Here is a 20,349-nt window from a genome sequence, read left to right as displayed (position 1 = left end):
CAAATATCTTCGTGAATCGAGTAAGAGTTGTGGAGATTTCAGATTTCCAATATCTTTGTGACGAGAGTAAGAGTTGTGGAGATTTCGGGTTTCCAATATCTTTGTGAATAGAGGAAGAGTTGTGGAGATTTCAGATCTTCGTGAATATAGGAAGAGTTATGGAGATTTGGGGTTTCAAATATCTTCGAGAATAGAGAAAGAGTTGTGGAGATTTTTGGTTTCAAATATCTTCGTGAATCGAGGAAGAGTTGTGGAGATTTTGGGTTTCAAATATCTTCGTGAATCGAGGAAGAGTTGTGGAGATTTCAGGTCTCCAATATCTTCGTGAATGGAGGAAGAGTTGTGGAGATTTCAGATTTACAATATATTAGTGAATGGAGAAGAGTTGTGGAGATTTCAGGTTTCAAATATCTTCGTGAATAGAGAGTGTTGTGGAGATTTCGGGTTTTGAACCTCTTTGTGAATAGAGGAAGAGTTTTTGGAGATTTCGAGTTTCAAACATCTTCGTGAGTCGAGGAAGAGTTGCGGAGATTTTGGGTTTAAACATATTTGTGAGTAGAGGAAGAGTTGTGGAGATTTCGGGTTTCCAATACCTTCGTGAATGGAGAAGAGTTGTCGAGATTTCACGTTTCCTAATATCTTCGTGAATATAGGAAGAGTTGTGGAGATTTGGGGTTTCAAATATCTTTGTGAATAGAGGAAGCGTTGTGGTGATTTCAGTTTTCGAATATCCTTGAGTCGAGGAAGAGTCGTGGAGATTTCAGGTTTCCAATATCTTCGTGAACAGAGAAAGAGTTGTCGATTTGTGGTTTCAAATATCTTCGTGAATAAAGGAAGAGTTGTGAAGATTTTGGGTTTGAAATATCTTCGTGAATAGAGGAAGAGTTGTGGAGATTTCAGGTTTCCAATATCTTCGTGAATAGAGGAAGAGTTGTGTCGATTTGCGGTTTCAAATCTCTTCGTGAATAAAGGAAGAGTTGTGGAGATTTCAGGTTTGAAATATCTTCATGAATCGAGGAAGAGTTGTGGAGATTTCAGATTTCCAATATCTTTGTGAAGAGGGGAAGAGTTGTGGAGATTTCGGGTTTTAAACCTCTTCATGAGGGGGGAAGGGATGTGGAGATTTCGGGTTTTAAACATCTTTGTGGATGTAGGAAGAATTGTGGAGATTTCCGGTTTTAAACAGCGTCGTGAGTAAAGGAAGACCTGTGGAGATTTCCGGTTTTAAACATCTTCGTGAGTAGAGGAAGAATTGTGGAGAGTTCTTGTTTTAAACATCTTCGTGAGTAGAGGAAGAATTGTGGAGAGTTCTTGTTTTAAACATTTTCGTGAGTAGAGGAAGAATTGTGGAGATTTCTGGTTTTAAACATCTTCGTGAGCAGAGGAAGAATTGTGGAGAGTTCTTGTTTTAAACATTTTCGTGAGCAGAGAAAGAATTGTGGAGAGTTCTTGTTTTAAACATTTTCGTGAGTCGAGGAAGAATTGTGGAGAGTTCTTGTTTTAAACATTTTCGTGAGTAGAGGAAGAATTGTGGAGATTTCTGGTTTTAAACATTTTCGTGATTGGAGGAAGAGTTGTGGATATTTCTGGTTTGAAACATCTTTGTGAGTCGAGGAAGAATTGTGGAGATTTCTGGTTTTAAACATCTTCGTGAGTCGAGGAAGCGTTGTGGAGATTTCGGGTTTTAAACGGCTCCGTGAGTATGAAATGACAATTACCATGTCAGCTACACTGACCCGTATAAGGGGAAGGAACGATGATAAGGCCAAAAAAAAATATATTGCTGGTCTCTGGTCAGACCAAAGCTCCAGAATTGATGCGGTGATGCGGTTTTTTTTTTTCTTTTTTTGAAAAGCATGGATTGAACATATAGAGGTGTTTTTGTGTCCTCATGCCTTGCGGTCCTCGTCATCTGCTGTGGCGCTGTCCAGAGAGAAATTAAAGACAGCCAATGGGACTTGTAGGCCTTTTTTTTTGTAAATAATGAACACAAGCTTAAGTTATTTTAAAATGTATTTATTCTGAAAATTATTAAGTTCTTCAAGCATATTATAGACTGCCAGTTCGATCTCGAGATCGCCTCGCCGTACCGTTAAACATTCCAATGCGTCGATCGCGTCAACACTGCGCATGCGCAAGTGGTCTAACAGGCCGATGGTCTCCCACGATCTCTTCTCCCTGTCCACCAGATTATCACAGACACTTACTACTTCATGACAAACGAGATAGGATCCAGGCCTAACTAACGAGACCACCCACAGCTCTCTCGGCCTTCTGGTTGCTTCACACGAACCCGACAAAGAACGTCTTCGTTTCAATAAATGACAATATCCAGCCGATAGAGGCCTTGCATCGTGTGGGCGTCGTCCATGGCAACCGGTTCCGGCCGCCAAATTGGGTGGCATAAACAACATGGCGGGAAAGCTGTCGTTTCGTCAGACGGACCTGTCAGTTTACGCCCGTAGCTTGCCTGTTGAGGCGTTTTCGCAGTATTGCGAGAAACCGAGGCTGTGTCATCTGCCTGTGGACCCACAAGTACACCACACGCACTCCACGGTCCACACACACTCCACACATACGCCACACACACTCCACACGTATGCCACAAGTACGCCACACACGCCACAAGTACGCCACACACACTCCACACGTACGCCACACGTACGTCACACACACTCCACACATACGCCACAAGTACGCCACACACACTCCACACGTACGCCACAAGTACGCCACACACACTCCACAAGTACGCCACATGTACGCCACACACACTCCACAAGTACGCCACACATACTCCACACGTACGCCACACATACGCCACACACACTCCACAGGTACGCCACACACACTCCACACGTACGCCACACGTACTCCACACGTACGCCACACGTATGCCACACACACTCCACACGTACGCCACACACACTCCACATGTACGCCATACGCCACAAGTACGCCACACGTATGCCACACACACTCCACACGTACACCACACGTACGCCACACACACTCCACACGTACGCCACACGTATGCCACACACACTCCACACGTACGCCACACGTACACCACAAGTATGCCATACGTATGCCACACACCCTCCACACGTATGCCACACACACTCCACACGTATGCCACACACACTCCACACGTACGCCACACACACTCCACACGTACGCCACACACACTCCACACGTACGCCACACGTATGCCACACACACTCCACAAGTACGCCATACGTATGCCACACACCCTCCACACGTACGCCACAAGTACGCCACACACACTCCACAAGTACGCCACAAGTACGCCACACACACTCCACACGTACGCCACACACACTCCACACGTACGCTATACACACTCCACATGTACGTAACCAAATGCCTAATCCTGCTTTTCACTTCGCAAGCGAAGGTAACAACCTCATGAGCCATATTCTCACCTGAGAGCTGCAGTCAAGGCAGCTGTGAAACCGGTTTAGCGTTGTCGTCCGGATGAAATCGGGCTGTACATCCGACAGCACAACAACTCTTCACCATCGTGTAGGGGGCAATTTATATGTGAGACGAGTTTCAAATTGCCGCCATTACGTATGGTGGCAGAAGCAATGTTTTGCCACCCAAGCGGTCACGTGACTAAGACGATGTCACATGCAACTTCCCTATTGGATTCATGACGTCACGGCACACAAAACTACTCATATCTTTGGAACGGCTGGTTGGATTTGGACAAACTAAACGCAGTTTTGTAGGGGAGAACCGTGCGCGAACGTCTATACCAAATTTGAAAAAAGAAATTGTTGACGCGCAGGGTCAAAATCGATGCGCGCGCTGACCAGAGACCGGAAATATATTTTTCTCGGCCTAATCTGCTGTGAAATAACTTCTGGGGAACCTCTATAGTGGTTGCCATTGCTTCTTAGCGGTTTCCTAAAACCGCAATAATACATTAGGGGCAAGGTGTTTTGGAGAGTCTTTCAACCAACAATGCCAAATGGCATAAAACATCCAGGCTGCAATTTAATAATACCATGCTGCAAAGGGCAGAGAAGAGAAAACTACAAGCTAGTGATTGTGGACGTAAGGATGAAGCAGGTGTCTGTAAATGGACCAGATCAAGAACATCAAGCATTTCTAAAACCGGTGCAGATTTGTGTTTCCTCTGTGAACAGCCAGGTGGTTTTGTCGAGCTTCACGAGGTATCCACCATTGAGCTGGACAGACGTGCGCGTACAAATGCAACCCTCGTCGACGATACAAAGCTTCTGGGCAAATTCAGTACAGGAGACATGATCGCTTTTGAATGCAAATATCATGCCAAGTGCTTGGCTGCATTGTACAACAGGCCACGAGCAGCAGAGAAGAAGAAGAATAAGAACCACCTTTAGAGGCCATTTTTCCCCGCGGCACCGTGGTCCACTTTTTGAAGCAATGTTTTATGGCCGGATGCCCCTCCTGCCGCCAACCCTGTTAGTCGCGTCTTGCAACACACAGGGCCACGAGCAGCAGAGAAAGCAAGGTAAACTGATTCTGATCAGGAGCGTGTGCTCTCTGGCATAGCCTTTGCTGAGCTTGTGATGTACATTGAAGAGACCCACACGGGACAAGCAAATTGCACCAGTCTTCAAGCTAACTGATCTAGCCCACCTTTATAAAGTAAAAATGGAACAGCTTGGTGTGCAAATGAGTCAGATAATTCGTTTCACTCGGCTGAAGCAGCGAATACTGGTTCACTTCCCCGACATGAGACCTCAAAGCAAGGGTTGGGATGTCCTTGTTTTTGATAGAGACGTAGGAGCTGCGTTGGCCAAAGTTCGTCAGCAGGACAGTGACAGTGATGGAATTCAACTTGCCAGGGCAGCAAAAATTATCCGCCAGCAACTGTTTGACAAATGAGAGTCATTTGACGGAATATTCCATGAGGCATGCCAGAAGAGCTCAGTGCCCAACACTCCTTGCATTGGTAGGCATGATACTGGAAGGGTCCAGTATCAAGGATCAAACTTTCAGCTCTCTAAGACCTGCATGTCTTTCTATTGCACAGCTGCTAAAATACAAGTGCCGAGCACGAATGCGAAGAAACAGATGACGTCACATCAGTTTGGCACAACATCAACCAAGGAACTCCTGTTCCAATGTACATTGGAATGATGTTGCATGTACAAACCTGCGAGAGAGACAGAGCTTGTTGACAGGTTGCATCACATTGGCCTCAGCATTGACTATGACTGTGCGCTGTTCCTCTCCGCACAGATGGGCAATGCGGTTTGTGACCACTTTGAGAGAGAGCTGGTAGTCTGTCCAGCAATGCTTAGTTGCAAAGTATTCACATCTGCAGCTGTGAACAACAACTGCCACCTTCCATCTTCCACAATGTCCAAGGATTCATTTAATGGAACTGCCATCTCCCTGTTGCAGCATCAAAGTTTTGCTGTGGAAGACATCGATCATGGCATAATAATCATGGAAGAACCAGATGGTGAAAAAAAAACCCAGTAGATTGCATACTTCCGGTTCCATATGTGCCATTCGGTTTGGAATGACTGTATTTTCAAGAGCGGTGCGAGGCAACATCAAAGAGTCTGGTGGAAATATGTTGCCCATCAGCCACGGATTGGAGACTGCAACTCTCGGCGATCCTGTCAGCTCATAATCATTTATATGTCGGAAATATATTTAATACAATATAAACCCTCCTCATATCTCTGTGCTGTTCTTCTCTTCATTCCTCTCGGTGAAATGATTTCAATCGATTGAATCAATGTGGGACTAATACAGCAGAGGCATGATGGGCAAAGTTGTTTCCTGCGTCAAACTTTCTTGTATAGCTTATCCTATACGTTTCGGGGCTCAAGGGAAACATTGGAAAACCGTTGACCTTTCTGCACCATGGGGAAGCTATTGGAGCAGATGAGGAACCATTAAGTAAATTAATTTAAGACAGCCGGTATGAATTTGAAAAAGGAAAATCATCACCATGTAAGAAGTTTTTGGAATTCTCTGAAGCAATTGCTGATTGGGAAGATGAAGCAAGTGTAGTGGGTGAAGCATACCTAGACTTACGGAAGGTATTTCATAAATTGCTAAATAAATGGCTGTTACTTAGTGTTGGATCTGGCAGAGTCTTTAGTGCAGTAGCTAAAATGGAGCAAGACCTGGGTTTGGGGAAAGGAAGAAAAATAGTGGTTGGTAATCGGGGAATGTCAGACTGGTAGGTTATAAGTGATGGAGTAACTCACAGATCACAAGGGACATTGTTTGTAATATAAGACAGTGGCACACACAGATTAAAAAGTACTACAATGCACAATAGGCCTTGATCCGCAGATGTCTGAGGGATGTTTTGGTTTGTTTCAAGAAGGGACAAGAAGGTTTCTGGGTACATACAGGTGTATCAAGAAGGTTTTGCAGTCTGAGGGGTATTTGGTGAACAGACAAATGTAAAAACCCCACAATCCTGCCCATTTGTCTGTTGTTGAACATTTAGAATTTTGCGATTTGACGATTCTTCTTGCTCTTTATGTGCAAACATACTCGTTCAATTTTCCAAAAAAAAAAAAATCTTCCTATGCATACAAATAGTCTTCCTGTAAAGCTTCACTCCAGGTGACCCAGTGCCAATTGCCAGTGTGATGAACTTGAACTGAATTCCCTTAAAAAAGTAAGTTCCTTATTTATTATCTGAAAGTTAATGATGTGGGGAAACTGTGTACGACTGTACGTATCAGCTTATCTGCGGCATTGATTATATCTGAGCACAAGCACTCCTTGATACACATCCCCTGTGCTTGTGTGTGAGGCCTTCTCACCATTGAATACAATTGCTGAATAGGCTCAGATTTTCTCTTAATATCTAAACTTTTGTATGTTTCAAAATTCACATCAACAAAAATACAATAAACAGTTTTGTCAAAAAGCCTGCAACATGTACAATTAATTTTTGTGGATGTCCCAGGATGCACCGTATGTGTGTGATGAACCTTTATGTTATTCTAACTGATTTAAGGAGGGCATAAGGTCTCAAATACACAGGTACTTCACATGTAGGTACTGTGTGGGATGAAGGGACTTAGAGTGGAGCACACATCGGGAAGAGTGGTTTGTCTTTTTGCCTCTATAGGTTCACCCATGATGTATGCTCAAGTTGGCTGTTGGAAGGATTCCTGTGGTGTGCAGCCAGAATTGGGACAGCAGACTGTGCTCGTTTGTGGAATGAAGGTTGAGGAGCTGGAAGGATTTCCTGAGATTCTGCAGATCAAAATAGAGGATGTGAACTCCTTTGGTCTGGAGGAGGAGAAAAGCGACCAGCCGAATGGTGAGTTGTGTGTTCCACATCACTTCTGATGTCGGTTTAAAAATAAAAATTCCATACATGATAGAGGCTCGTGGATAACTGAGAGCAGAATGGAAGGTATTAAAATGGAAAGAGGAAACAACAACAACAGCACAGTATAAGTGAGATTGAGATGAAGGGGATGGGAGAAGGACACATGGGGGTGAACAAACTGCACACACGTTGAATGTTAGACAGGAGGAAGAGGAAGGAGAAAGTGTGGATGAAACACAAAAGTAACAAAACCAACAACCAACTAACAGATATAAGTTGGTGAGAGGGGTGAAAAAAACACCACAATTACCTGGAAAAATTGAGTGCTTTGGAATGCGGTCATTTGGGGTGGAAGTGATCATGGTTGGATCGGGGATGATCTGAGATGGTGATGAGCAGCTGTCTTGAAGACCTGGAGGGAAGATTGAGATTGAAGAGAATGTGGCAGGTGTTTCCACTTGCGGGTTTATTTATTATACAAGATCGAGGCTCGTGTAAGAGCTAACACTAATCACAAAAAAATCAACTGACACATAAAACACAAAAAAAGGGGAGCGGTAGACAAGATGGGGAGAGAGGGGGGAAGCACAGAAGTACAACAGTAGAGAACAGGGACATCAGGAGACTAGTTGGAGGGAGAGGGCTTGGGGGGGAGGAGGCACGGGAAGGGGGGTGGGGTGGGAGAGGTATAAAACGCATGGACACTGCTCGGACTTCCAGGAAAGAAGTCGGGAATTTCAAAAAAGTGGATCTGGGGTGAATTAACGGGGGTAGAAAAGATCAAGGTTTTGGATGGGGGAAGATAAGAGATGGTGGTGAACAGCTGTTTTAAAGACCTGGAGGGAGCAGTGGGATTGAACAGAGTGAGGGAGTTTGTTCCAGTCGGGAGAGAAGAGGAATGAAAGAGTGAAGGTGAGCAGAGAGTCTTGATTTTGGCAGTTTAACCATAAGAGGGTTGCAGGCAGATCTTGTGCGACCTGCAGGAATATTTGGGGGACAGAGCACAGATAGAGCTGGGGGAGCTAGGCCCGGAGCGGAGTCGGTAGAAGACAAAGACCACCAACCTGCCTGCGGTGAGTGAGTGAAAGGCCCTTGGAGTTAGCTTCATCGGGCAGATTTCAATGATTCTGAAAGCGTTGGTTTCAACAGCATGAAGCCGAGCTAGGTGTGAGGAAGGAGCACCAGCCCAGAGGGGAGAACAGTATTCCATTGAGCTGCGGATGAAACCCTTGTATGTGGTGAGCTCAGGTGTGCCAAGGAAGGACTTCGCACGATGGAGGATGCCCAGTCGGCGACTGGTTTTGGAGGCCAGAATTGAAATGTGGTTTTCCCAGGAAAGATTATGGCAGATAGTGAGACCCAAAAGCTTGATTGACAGAACTTCTTGGAGAGGATTGTTCAGAAAGTAGATGGGAGGGTTTTCCAGACTATCTTTTTGAAGAGACATAGTAAGGGTGTGAAATTTGTCAGGATTGAAAGACATGTTCCACTTGTTTGACCAGTCTGTGATTTTGTCCAGGTCTGCAGAGAGTGAGGAGGCTGCAGACTGCTGATCTGAGGGATGAGGCATGGAGCGGCAGAGAGTGGTCATCAGCAAAGAGATAGAGAGGATTTTCCAGAGAGTCGGAGAGATCATTGATGAAGACCAGAAAAAGCACAGGGCTCAGAACACTGCCTTGGGGGAACTCCAGCCTGAACAGGAAGGGGAGATGAGAAATCCATTCAGGGCCACATGTTGACTCTGACCAGAGAGGAAGTCCGCAAGCCATGCATGGAGATTTCTCTGGATACCACAGGAGGAGAGTTTGGAGGGCAGAGCTGGGTGCCAGACTGTATCTAAGGCACGTGATATGTCAAGGGAGACGGCTATTATTTCCTGTTTGACATTGAGGACCTCCATCCGTTGTTGAGACAGCAGAAGCAGCACGTCCAAAGTAGAATGACCTGGTCTGAATCCAAATTGATGATCCGAGATCAAGCCATTGGAGAAGAGTAAGGATTTGATGTCAGAAGCGATGATTGATTCCATGAGCTTGCTGATGATTGGGAGCAGGCTGATTGGTCTGTAGTTGCAAGGATCTATTTTTGCACCTTTTTGTGTAAAGCGGTGATGTTGGCTGATTTCCAAGCAGATGGCAGATGACCTTGAGCAAAAGAGAGGGTGAAAAGAACAGAGAGAGGGTGAAATAGAGCGACAGAGCAGGATTTTTGGACCCGTGGGCTGATGCCATCTGGTCCAGTTGCAGAATCAGAGTCGAAGTGTGACAATAACTTCTCCACCTTGTCAGGAGGCAGGAGAGGGAGGGGTGAGGAAGGGAGTGGGGGAGTGGAAGGGGGTTCCTCACCTTTCAGTTGAATATATGCTGGTGAATGTTCCTGGTGTGTACCCTGGTTAGAATAGGTACACCGTATCCCTGCGTGTCGTAAGAGGCGACAAAGAGGGTTGGCGTCAGGAAGGGCATCCGACCATAAAAACATTGCCTCAAAAAGAGAACCATGACAATTACAACGACATATGGGCAGGGTACAGCCCGAAGTGGAGATCGGTTTCTGAGGTTTGGGACATTGAATGTAGGGACAATGACAGGGAGATCAGGAGAAGTGGTGGAAGTATTGGTCAGAAGAAGAGTGGACATATGTTGTGTGCAAGACGAGATGGAAGGGAAGTGGTGTGAGAATGGTGAAAGGTAGGCAGGGACAGAAATACAAGTTTGTGTGGCAAGGGTGCCCGAAGGGCGTGAATGCAATGGTGCTGGTGTCCTGTTTTCTGAGGAGTTTGTAGACAGTGTGGTGAGTGTGACTAGAGTGAGTGATAGGTTGATGATGGTGAGAATGATGATTGGAAAGCTCTTGGTGAATGTCATCTCGGGATATGCTCCGCAGGTTGGTCGGAGCGATGAAGAGAAGGACAAGTTCTGGTGTGCGATAGAGAAGCTGATGGAAAACGTGAAAGATGAGGAAGTTGTTGTGGTAGGAGACCTAAATGGACATGTGGGAAGGATTATGGTAGGTTTTGAGGGAGTCATGGGGGTTACGGATATGGTGTGAGAAATGGAGAAGGTGAAAGGATTTTGGAGTTTGTTGATGGAGCTGATTTGTTGATTTGTAACACTCAGTTCCAGAAAGGGGATAATAAGCTTGTTACATACACGTCAGGTGGGTCGATGACAACCGTTGACTACCTGATGGTGCGTAGGCGAGATAGGGGGCACCTCCGGGACACAAAGATGATCCCCGGGGAGGAGGCTGTTTCATGGCACCACTTGGTTGTCTGCGACATAAGCGTGAAAGGTGCGAGGAGAGCTCGGCGGGTGAAGTACCAACCGAGAATGAAAGTGTGGAGGTTGAAAGAGGTGACAGTAAGGGAGGCATTAAAAGAGAGGCTGAGTAGGGTCGAGGATGATGTGGTTGAGCTTGAACGTGGTTGGATGTCAATGAAAGATAGTCTGTTGGGAGCCGTTGGTGAGGTATGTGGATGGACAAAAGGACCACCGAGGCACTCGGAAACATGGTGGTGGGATGAAGAAGTTGGAAAGAGGCTTGACGAGAAGAGGAAGAAGTTCAAGGAGTGGCAGAAGGCAAAGGGCACGGGAGCAGAAAAAGCAGAGCATGAAAGTTATAAGGCAGCCAAGAAGGCTGCAAAGAAAGAGGTAGCAAAGGCGCAGGAGGCATGTAGGAAAATGTTCAGAGAACGCTTGGATTCGGAAGAGGGTCAGAGAGCGGTATTCAGGATTGCAAAGCAGATAGCGAAAGAGAGGTGTGATGTGATGGGGGTGAGTTGCTTGAAGGATGAAGTGGGACAAATCGTTGTGGACCCAGATGGAATTAAAGGAAGATGGAAAAGATAGATGGAAATGCTGTTGAATACAGAGAATGAATGGGATGGCAACACAGAGAGTAACCCAGTTTTAGCTGTGATGGAGGTGCTGGCTCAGAACGTAAAGGAGGGTTTACCGTGGGCGTTGTTGTATGCAGATGATCTGGTGTTGATTGCGGAAAGTATGGATGGACTGAAGGAAAAGATGAACAAGTGGAAGGAATGTATGGAGACAAAAGGTCTGAAGGTGAATATAGGAAAGACGAAGGAATGGCAAGTGGTAAAGCATGTGGTGAGGTGGAAATTTTATTTTCCATCAGGGTTGACTTTTGAGAAAAAACAAAACAACTGATCACATGTTGGATCGCAATTGTATGTGATTTGCCAATAAATGAAGGTCGGGAGAAAACCTTCTCTATTTTGCCTTCTCTACATTTTTCTTCCCTTCTCTGTTTTGTTTGGTTGTGTTTTTGGGTGGTGGCGAAATTCCCACCGAGGTTGTGGTCGGGAAGGAAGCATCTTGTAACATTGAGGAAGTTTATACAGAACGTAATGCTTTGATATCATAATGTTTTGATACTACGCTATTCCCGTAGGGGAATGTTTTATTTTCTCTCTTCAAGGAAGACCTCGAATCATTGATTTTAATGCAATATTTATTTATTTACTTTGAGAGTATGAAAACGGCTATGCATGTGACGCAAGAGTACCTGCATTTAATAAAAGTTGCTTTTTCCAGATTTCTTTGTGAAAGTGGAAGTGAAAACTGAGCACGACAATGATGTTCACCTGGATCAACCTGAACCAAATGATGCTGAAGCTTCTTTCCTCAAGAACCATCCCCATGAAGGTTTCTGTCAGTCTATACATTTTGATTTAGAAAGTTTGATGATGAATTCTGGTGCTCACGAGACAAAACCCTGTGTTCTGATTTAATTGCTTGAAGAAATAACCATGACAGGAGATCAATTTCTCAAACATCAATTATCCCCTTCATAGTTGGATCAGAATTTTAACCAACGACAAGGAGAAAAAGACATAAAATGTCATATCCTCCATGGTTTTATTAATTTTGCTGTACGGAGTTAAAGGGCTAGCTCATATTTCCAAGATTTATGTGTGTGCACAATTGACTTGAGTGGTCATGTGACATGGAAGATTGTGTACGATTGGGTTATTCAGTCATAAATATCAATGATGTGGGTCACGTTGTTTTTTTTTTAAAATACAAGATCGAGGCTCGTGAAAGAGTGAACGTCAATCACAAAAAAGACAAACGGACACACAAAACATACAATAAAGGGAGCGGGAGACAAGATGGGGAGAGAGAGGGAAGCACACAAGTACTACAGCAGAGAACCGGGACAACGGAAGATCCGTGGGAGGGAGAGGGCTTGGGGGGAGGAGGCATGGGAAGGCAGGGGGGGGGGGGTGGGAAAGGTATGAAACACATGGACACTGTTGGAACTTCCAGGAAAGAAAGAAGTCGGGATTTCAAAAGAAATAGTGGATCTGGGGTGAATTAACAGGGGTTAGAAGAGATCAAGGTTTTGGATGGGGGAAGACAAGAGATGGTGGTAAACAGCTGTTTTGAAGACCTGGATAAATTTAAAGATTGTTTAAGATAGTCATGTGACATGTATGTTTTCGATTGGGAATGTTAAAATGGCCGCCAGTCTACCAGTCGGCGGCCTGCAAAATAAAGTGAGGTGCACGTGTATGCCATCTGTGCATGTGCCAAGTTTGAACAAAATCAGACCATGCATGTGCGAGACCATGCGAGATAGGACAAAATTGGACCATGCAAGAAATGGTTCGTGGCACATTCAAGTAACAAAATGGCCACAAGTCAGCCATCTTGGATCTAGTCTCGAAAAAAAAGGATGTGCATATGTAAACCATTGTTCAATATGAACTACACAATTGAAGTAGAAGAGGTTTAATGGCGAGAGAGTACAGAAGTTCAGATAAAGGGCAACCCTATCGCACACTAAGTTGTATGGCCATCGGAGAGCATTGTACTTGGTTGACCTTGAGAACACTAGATATTGTCGTGTGTCTACCCTGTGGGGAACACCAGGGTGATGGATGGCCTGACCGAGCTTCAACTCTGAGGCGTTTACCCAATTATGGCGGTAGTGACACGTGTGGAGCGGGGTAGTGGAGGGTGACAAGGCTTACCGGAACGAGCGGACGTGACTTGGGTTTTCCGAGACCACAAACAAATAAACGTGCAGGACAAGAAAAATTCACAAAACAAGAATGAAATGCAAAAATAAAGGATTTAATGAAAAGAATTGCAAGACGATGAAAAATGAAAGGTGAGGTACAACTAAAATTCCTAAATGAGGATCCTCCACTCAGACACAATTACAGACAAGGGAATGATAACGAAACAAAATAATGTTCTTTGTATTTGTAAATGGCTGGCACTCAGCTCTGGCCTACGAGGCTTTGAGGAGTTTGATGGTCGTATCCGCGGTACAGCCACCCCGCGCGGAAAGCACACAAGATGGCGCAGATTTGCGCCTGTAGCCAGCCGCTGGCATGAGGCAGGCAGACAGGATAGCCTCCTTTTGTTTTCTGGCTATCTCCTCCGTCTCCGAAGAGCACCACCATCAACCAACACCTCCTCCTCCTCCGACGTTGCAAAGGTTTACCGAGCTCAAGTTTTCCTCACGAACACACTCGAGCCAAAGGGTGACCGCCCATGACCAAAACCAGGACCAAGAGAGAGTGGGATGGGGGATTGCACCCTCCTCTTTTTGCTGACGTTACCCTCAAACCACTCCCCGCACCCCACCACTTCAGTCCATGGCCATGATCAGTGGTTTACACACCTTTTTTTTTGTCCACAACGAAAAACTTGAAATCACATTCGCTTCATGACCCAAATGGTACCGGTACCTCCAATAAAAATTGTCAGAGAAAACACTTTCGACATAAACCTCCCCCTCGACATAAACCTCCCCCCCCCTCCCCCCCACAAAAAACGGGGTTTTGAGTGGGTCTTTTCAGGTTTAGGTCATGACCTTGGGTTTGGGCCTGCCTCAGATCCTTTAGATTATTTGAGTTAGACCCTTTTAGACCCCGAAGACCTTTCTCAGCCCTTTCAATCTTTACACCTTTAGGCCTTTTGCACCTTTTCACCTTTCGGCCAACGTCAGTTTATGAATGTTATATTTTGAACACGAATCGGACCATGAATCTGGGAAAAAAAACCTGCCCTTTAACTTTGTGTTTGTCTGAGAGAAAGTTAAACAGCAGGGTTGTCTCCGAAAAGGACAATTTCAGAGACAAAAAAAACTTTGTCTCTGAAATCATCCAGATCGCACAAGTGCAGAGAGAAGTGTGATCATTTTTTAGCTTTGACAATTTTCAAACAAAATTGAAAATCATTCCAAACAAAACTTCTTGTTTTTGAGGACACACACCAGCCAATAATAACAAATGTAACATGTTAGATAGTGTGGTGTAATAACCACTCCATCAACAGTGGTAAATTAGCGGCAAACTTCCGGAATTACATTTTTTACATGACCTTTCTAATCTTTATTTTATTTAAATTGAAATATATACTTGAACACCGAAGAACACAAATCCTCTTCTTTTCACTTCCAAGAACATCCAGTTTGGTGTACTTGGGCATGTTAAATATGCTGGTGTATGAGGGTGGTGTGTAAGACTGCCACAAATATTGCTGAACTTCCGGATTTTTTAAACTATGTTTGCAATCATTTATTTATTTAAATTGAAATATACTGTAATTCTGGAAATTTGAGCACTGCCCAGAGTGACGGGTTCTAGGAACTCCCTAGTTTACGGAAGTAGTTTGTTTCACTCACATTTATAAAAGCTGTTAATTTACAATAACAAACACATGACGTGTCACGAACAATTGGATGAATTTACTGAATACTCCGAAATCTAACCAATGAATATCATGGAAAAACCCAAACTTTTGCACATGACTGTGTATTTACATGAATAATATATTTTTTTACTTTTCTAAAGTGGAACAAATACATAATTGCATATTTGAGTGCATTTCTCAGGCCTTGTGAATCCGATTTTTTTTTTTTTTAAACAGGTCATGTGATGTTGTATTTGCAGGTGAATCCACAAGGGAGACTGCACCAACTTTTATGAACGGTGCAGACGCACATCCGCAGGAATCGCCAAATGAAACGAACCAGAGGATCTTTTACCAACAAGACAAACCGAATGAGAAAATGTTTGCACAGAATAATTTTCACAAGACTCACAAGGGAAAGAAAGGTGAACATCAATACAAATGCACAAGTTGTGGAAAATCTTTTAATCAGTCATCCCACTTTAAAACACACATGATCATTCACAATGGTGAACGCCTGTACAAATGCAAAAGTTGTGGAACATCCTTCAGTCATTCATCCAGCTTCAAAGCACACATGATAATTCACAATGGTGAACGCTCAAACAAATGCACAATTTGTGGAAAATCCTTCATTCATTCGTCCCACCTTAAAACACACAAGATGATTCACAATGGAGAATGCACATACAAATGCACAACTTGTGAAAAATCTTATAATCGGTTATCAACCCTTAAATCACACATGATAATTCACAATGGTGAGCGCCCGTACAAATGCACCATTTGTGGAAAATATTTTAATCGATCATACACCCTTAAATCGCACATGATAATTCACAAGGATGAACGCCCGTACAAATGCACAAGTTGTGGAAAATCTTTCAATCGGTCATCTTATCTTAAATTGCACATGAGAATTCACAATGGTGAACGCCCATATGAATGCACAATTTGTGGGAAATCTTTTAATCAGCCATCTCACCTAAAAACACACGTGAGCATTCATGATGGAAAACGCCCGTACAACTGCACAAGTTGTGGAAAATCTTTCAATCGGTCATCTCACCTTGATGCACACATGAGAATTCACAATGGTGAACGCCCCTACGAATGCACAAGTTGTGGAAAATATTTTAATTGGCCATCCACCCTTAAAACACACATGAGAATTCACAATGGTGAACGCCCGTTCAAATGCACAATTTGTGGAAAATCTTTTAATCAGTCACCTCATCTTAAAAGGCACATGACAATTCACAATGGAGAATGCCTGTAGAAATGCACAATTTGTGGAAAATCTTTTAATCAGTCACCTCACCTTAAAAGGCACATGACAATTCACAATGGAGAACGTCTGCAGAAATGCACATTTTCTTAAGTCTTTCATTCATCCATTCACCCTTAAAATATACATGGGAATACACAATGGAGAACAAAACAAATACACATTCAATACAAATACACAGTATTTATACAAATACATGGTAAATACAAATACACAGTACAAATACACAGAAATACAAATACACAGTTTGAGAACATTATTCACTCATTTGTGCAACCTCAAAATCCATGTAAAAATTCACAATGGAAAACACCCATGGAAATGCACATTTTGTGAAATGCTTTTTATTTATATGGAAATGCTTTTTATTCGGTTCCACTCTCAGGACAGCCAGATAACGGCATCTATAAAACCTCAAGAATGGACTTTCAAACTTGTCTCCCGTCTCTAAAACCTGATGGCACCTTGTTATTTTTGCTCGAAGAGAATGACTTCCAAAGTAAAGGCCACAATTCTGTATTTGCTCGTCCAACTGTTATCAATTGCTACTTGCGCTGTTTTATCGATTGGTACCTGTGTCTTCTTGTGGTTTTTTGTTGTTGTTACCCCATGCGGCAAAGCTTAAAGCGGAGTTAAGCAATCGGCGTGTACGTACATAGTCCTTGTCTGCATTTTGTTAAGATCTCACCATGAAAAACGTTCAACAGAGGAAATTGAAATTTACCACATGTGACATGACCATTTTATATAGTGACTCTGAAGACCCAAAAGACTTTGAAGACCCAAAATACCCTCAAGACCCTTAAAGACCCCGAAGACCCTCAACTACCGAAAGTGAGACCGTATAAATTGGAATTAAAAAAACAACGTATAAAACTAAGTTGGACTTAATCAGCTAAATTTTTCATGATCTTTCCAATGGTGGAACTCCCATCATCCATACTCGCAGCATTCTCGAGTTATCGAGGTTTTATGTATTTATTTATTTGTATGCAAAGTCAAGGCTCGTGTTGGAGCTAACACATTAAACACGAAAACATGCATGGACACATAAAACATACAAAAAAGGGAGCAGCAGACAAGAGGGGGAGAGGAAGGGAGCACACAAGCACAACAACAGTTGATAACAGGGACATCGGTAGATACATGGAAAGGAGAGGGTTGGGGGAGTAGCGGAAGGGGTACACGGTATAAAACAAATGGACACGACAAGGAATTTCAGGAAAAAAAGTTTTACATTGGAAAAGGTGGATTTGGGGTGTATTAACAGGGGTAGAAAAGATCAAGGTTTTGGATGGGGAAAGATAAGATATGGTGGTCAACAGCTGTTTTGAAGACCTGGATGGAGGAGAGGGATTGAAGAGAGTGAGGGAGTTTGTTCCAGAGGCGGGAGAAAAGAGGAATGAAGGAGTGAAGGTGAGCAGAGAGTCTTGATTTTGGCAGTTTAACTAGAAGAGGGTTTCTGGCAGATCTTGTGCATCCTGAAGGAATATTTGGGGGACAGAGCAGGGAGCTAGGTTGGAGAGGAGTCAGTGGAAGACAGAAAGACCACCAACCTGCCTGCGGTGAGCGAGTGAAAGGCCCCCAGAAAGGGCTTCATCGTGTGAGATACCAATGATTCTGAAAGCGTTGTTTTCTACAGCGTGAGGCCGAGCTGGGTGTGAGGCAACAGCACCAGCCCAGACGGGAGAGCACTATTCCATCAAGATGCGGATGAAAGCTTTGTATGTGGTGATAAGCTCAGAAGTGCCCAGAAAGGACTTCACATGATGGAGGATGCCCAGTCGGCGACTGGCTTTTATTTCCCTTAATCCTCTATCTATATATATAAAATAAAGTTTTTGTTTGTTTGTTTGTTTGTCTGCACGCGCGAATCTCCTGAAAGGTGAAAGATAGGAGGAAACCTCTAAAACAAAAAACGTCGGGATGGGGCCCCGGGAAGGTTATTGGCTAGGTGGCGAGGCCGGTCGAGGCCCATCTCGGCCGGGCTGGGCCCATTTCACAATTAAAAGCTGAGCAGAATTATAGCAGTCAATGTTCTACGACCGTGAGTAAAAGCTGAATTATAGCAGTAAATTCATTAAAAAAGAACTAAAAATGTCGGGACGGGCCTCGGGAAGGTTATAGACTAGGTGGTGAGGCCGGTCGAGGCCGCTTCGGCCGGGCTGGGCTCATTTCACAATTAAAAGCTGAGCTGAATTATTGTAGTCAATCTTCTACGGCCGCGAGTAAAAGCTGCATTATAGCAGTAAATTAATTCAAAAAGAACCCGGGCAACGCCGGGTACTTTCGGCTAGTAATACATAAGTATCTATTGGTATATGCTAGTCTCGGCTAACTCCCACTCTATCAGGTAAAATGGCCTTAAAGTGCCTGTTGTTGTTGATGTTATTGTGGTATATGCTAGTCTATGGAATCAGCTCATGATACAGAGACCAAAAATATGGAATCGGGAAAACTCGGTTTAAAGGTTTTCAGATACAGTAAAAGATACAGTAAATTGACCGTTTGTGCTATTATTCTGAAAAAAATTAACATTATGCTTATCGTATCTTCTGATATTATTAACCCCATGCATGTGTCCATGCACTCAAGATGGCAACTGTTTTAGCTCTTACACGAGCCTCGATCTTGTATACAAAAAAATAAAATGAAAACCCTAACTTTTTATCGGCAAAATGTTAAAAGTTGGGGTGCGGTTAATACACAGATAAAAAAAAAAAAAAAATCAGTCTTAAAAACAATCATTTCTGAATTTCAATTATATTCCTGTAAACATTGCCTCAAACAGGGAACCATGATTGTCATGGGGCCCGCAAGGCTAACCCCCCACTCTAGCGGGGAAAATGGCCTTAAAACGATCATTCATTCATTCATATTCATTCCAATTCATATACCAGAAGATCTATATTATACATACCCGGGAACGTTTAGAGCTTTCATAATTATGTAAAACGAAGTACAAGCGATCTCGGTTGCACATTTTTTTCCCGGCGAGTCATGCACGGTAACCCCGGCATGTCATCGCGTTGCTGTCATTTCTGATGGATTGATAAACAGGAGTGAGGAATGATTGATGGGAATACCTACCTGGTCTCACATTAAAAGACGATTGACAATAGCTACAGTCTAATTCCGGAGCACCCACCTCAAATAACCTTGCACGCAGACTTCCGTGCATCCGACAACAGGCTGGGGCAGTCACCTGCTTAGCACGAGTGCCTCCTTTTCAACCTTCCATAGGTTCCTTATGTTACCAGATTACGTCACACAGACCCGTCTTGGCTTTGAATAGTAGGGCTTTTCCCTGCTATTAGACTACAAAAGCTGCTCTATTTTAAGCTCGCTGCCAATAATGAAAAGAGGTCACGTTTTCACACGGAGGTTTCATGAGGTAACACCACTCGGGCCAAGGGCCAGGTGCCGAGAGACCACATGCATGAGCAAAGCCGGTGCGAATGGAGAAGCAATCGCAAACACAACAGCAATGGTGCACTGGCTCGATCATCAATACAGATTGGTAGGAAATCATCATTTGTTCTACCCTGTTCGAAGCAAGAACAAGGCCACCAATCTTCACGTATCATCCATTCTTCCTATCAAAATGTCAAGGTGTCCATTCACCGCAGCATTCAAACTCACCATCTGCCAGTCTGCAGAAGAGTTTGGGAATAGAGAAGATGCCAATGGAGAAGAAGGCACTGAGGGGTGCAGGATCGGGAGCGCCGACCAGACACCCCTTACCTTTGACGTACCAAGAGGGGCCACCCTCACAGTGAAGGGGGAGCACACCATGACAATCAACACCACTGGTCACGAGTAGGACCGATTCACCGTCATGCTCACTTGCACCACAGACAGGGGCAAGCTTCCCCTGTATGTCATGCTGAAGAAGAAGAAACTACCCAAAGATAAGTTTCCAGCCGGTGTCATTGTTCGTGAGCAGTAGAAGGGATGGATAGACGAGGGACTGGTCCAGGACAGGGTGTGCATGGTCTGGAGTAATATGCCGGATGGCGGTCTCTCCTGACAATGGAGCATACTAGTCCTGGATGCGTTCA

At 44.0% G+C, this 20,349-nt stretch overlaps 3 protein-coding genes across 12 annotated transcripts in view; 2 read left to right on the top strand and 1 right to left on the bottom strand.

Annotated features, from left to right (window-relative positions):
* LOC137427351 (uncharacterized) overlaps positions 1-20,349 on the bottom strand; it is a 137,251-nt gene that overhangs the window by 90,556 nt on the left and 26,346 nt on the right. For 2 of the 10 annotated variants that reach the window (XM_078777132.1, XM_078777137.1), the window contains exons 2-3: positions 15,904-15,985; positions 7,641-7,744 (exon numbers count right to left, since the gene is read on the bottom strand). The exons of 1 other annotated variant lie outside the window; for it this stretch is intronic. In XM_078777132.1, coding sequence (XP_078633258.1) covers positions 7,641-7,692 — 52 coding nt within the window. In that variant the 5' untranslated portion in view covers positions 7,693-7,744; positions 15,904-15,985. Of the gene's footprint in view, positions 1-6,919; positions 7,288-7,640; positions 7,745-9,675; positions 9,745-15,903; positions 15,986-20,349 lie in introns of those variants that run through there. 7 more of the 10 variants (XM_078777134.1, XM_078777139.1, XM_078777133.1 and 4 more) reach the window with 5 other exon arrangements.
* The window catches only part of LOC137427342 (uncharacterized), a 147,928-nt gene continuing 134,710 nt past the window's right edge, over positions 7,132-20,349 (top strand). Inside the window, exons 1-3 of the mRNA XM_068116781.2 lie at positions 7,132-7,318; positions 11,887-11,997; positions 15,261-15,425. Of these exons, the coding sequence (XP_067972882.2) occupies positions 7,132-7,318; positions 11,887-11,997; positions 15,261-15,425 (463 nt within the window). The remainder of the gene's footprint in view (positions 7,319-11,886; positions 11,998-15,260; positions 15,426-20,349) is intronic.
* On the top strand, positions 15,431-16,554 carry LOC137428081 (uncharacterized; the record flags this gene model as incomplete). The annotated part of the gene is made up of 1 exon (XM_068118015.2): positions 15,431-16,554. A coding segment is annotated over one exon (849 nt), but the record flags the coding sequence as incomplete, so codon positions are not given.

The sequence above is a fragment of the Myxine glutinosa genome, chromosome 5 (assembly GCF_964187855.1).
Source record: "Myxine glutinosa chromosome 5, kmMyxGlut1.1, whole genome shotgun sequence".
NCBI lineage: Eukaryota > Metazoa > Chordata > Myxini > Myxiniformes > Myxinidae > Myxine > Myxine glutinosa.
The sequence above is the reverse complement of the archived record's forward strand: the minus strand, read 5'-3'. Positions and strand labels throughout refer to the sequence as shown.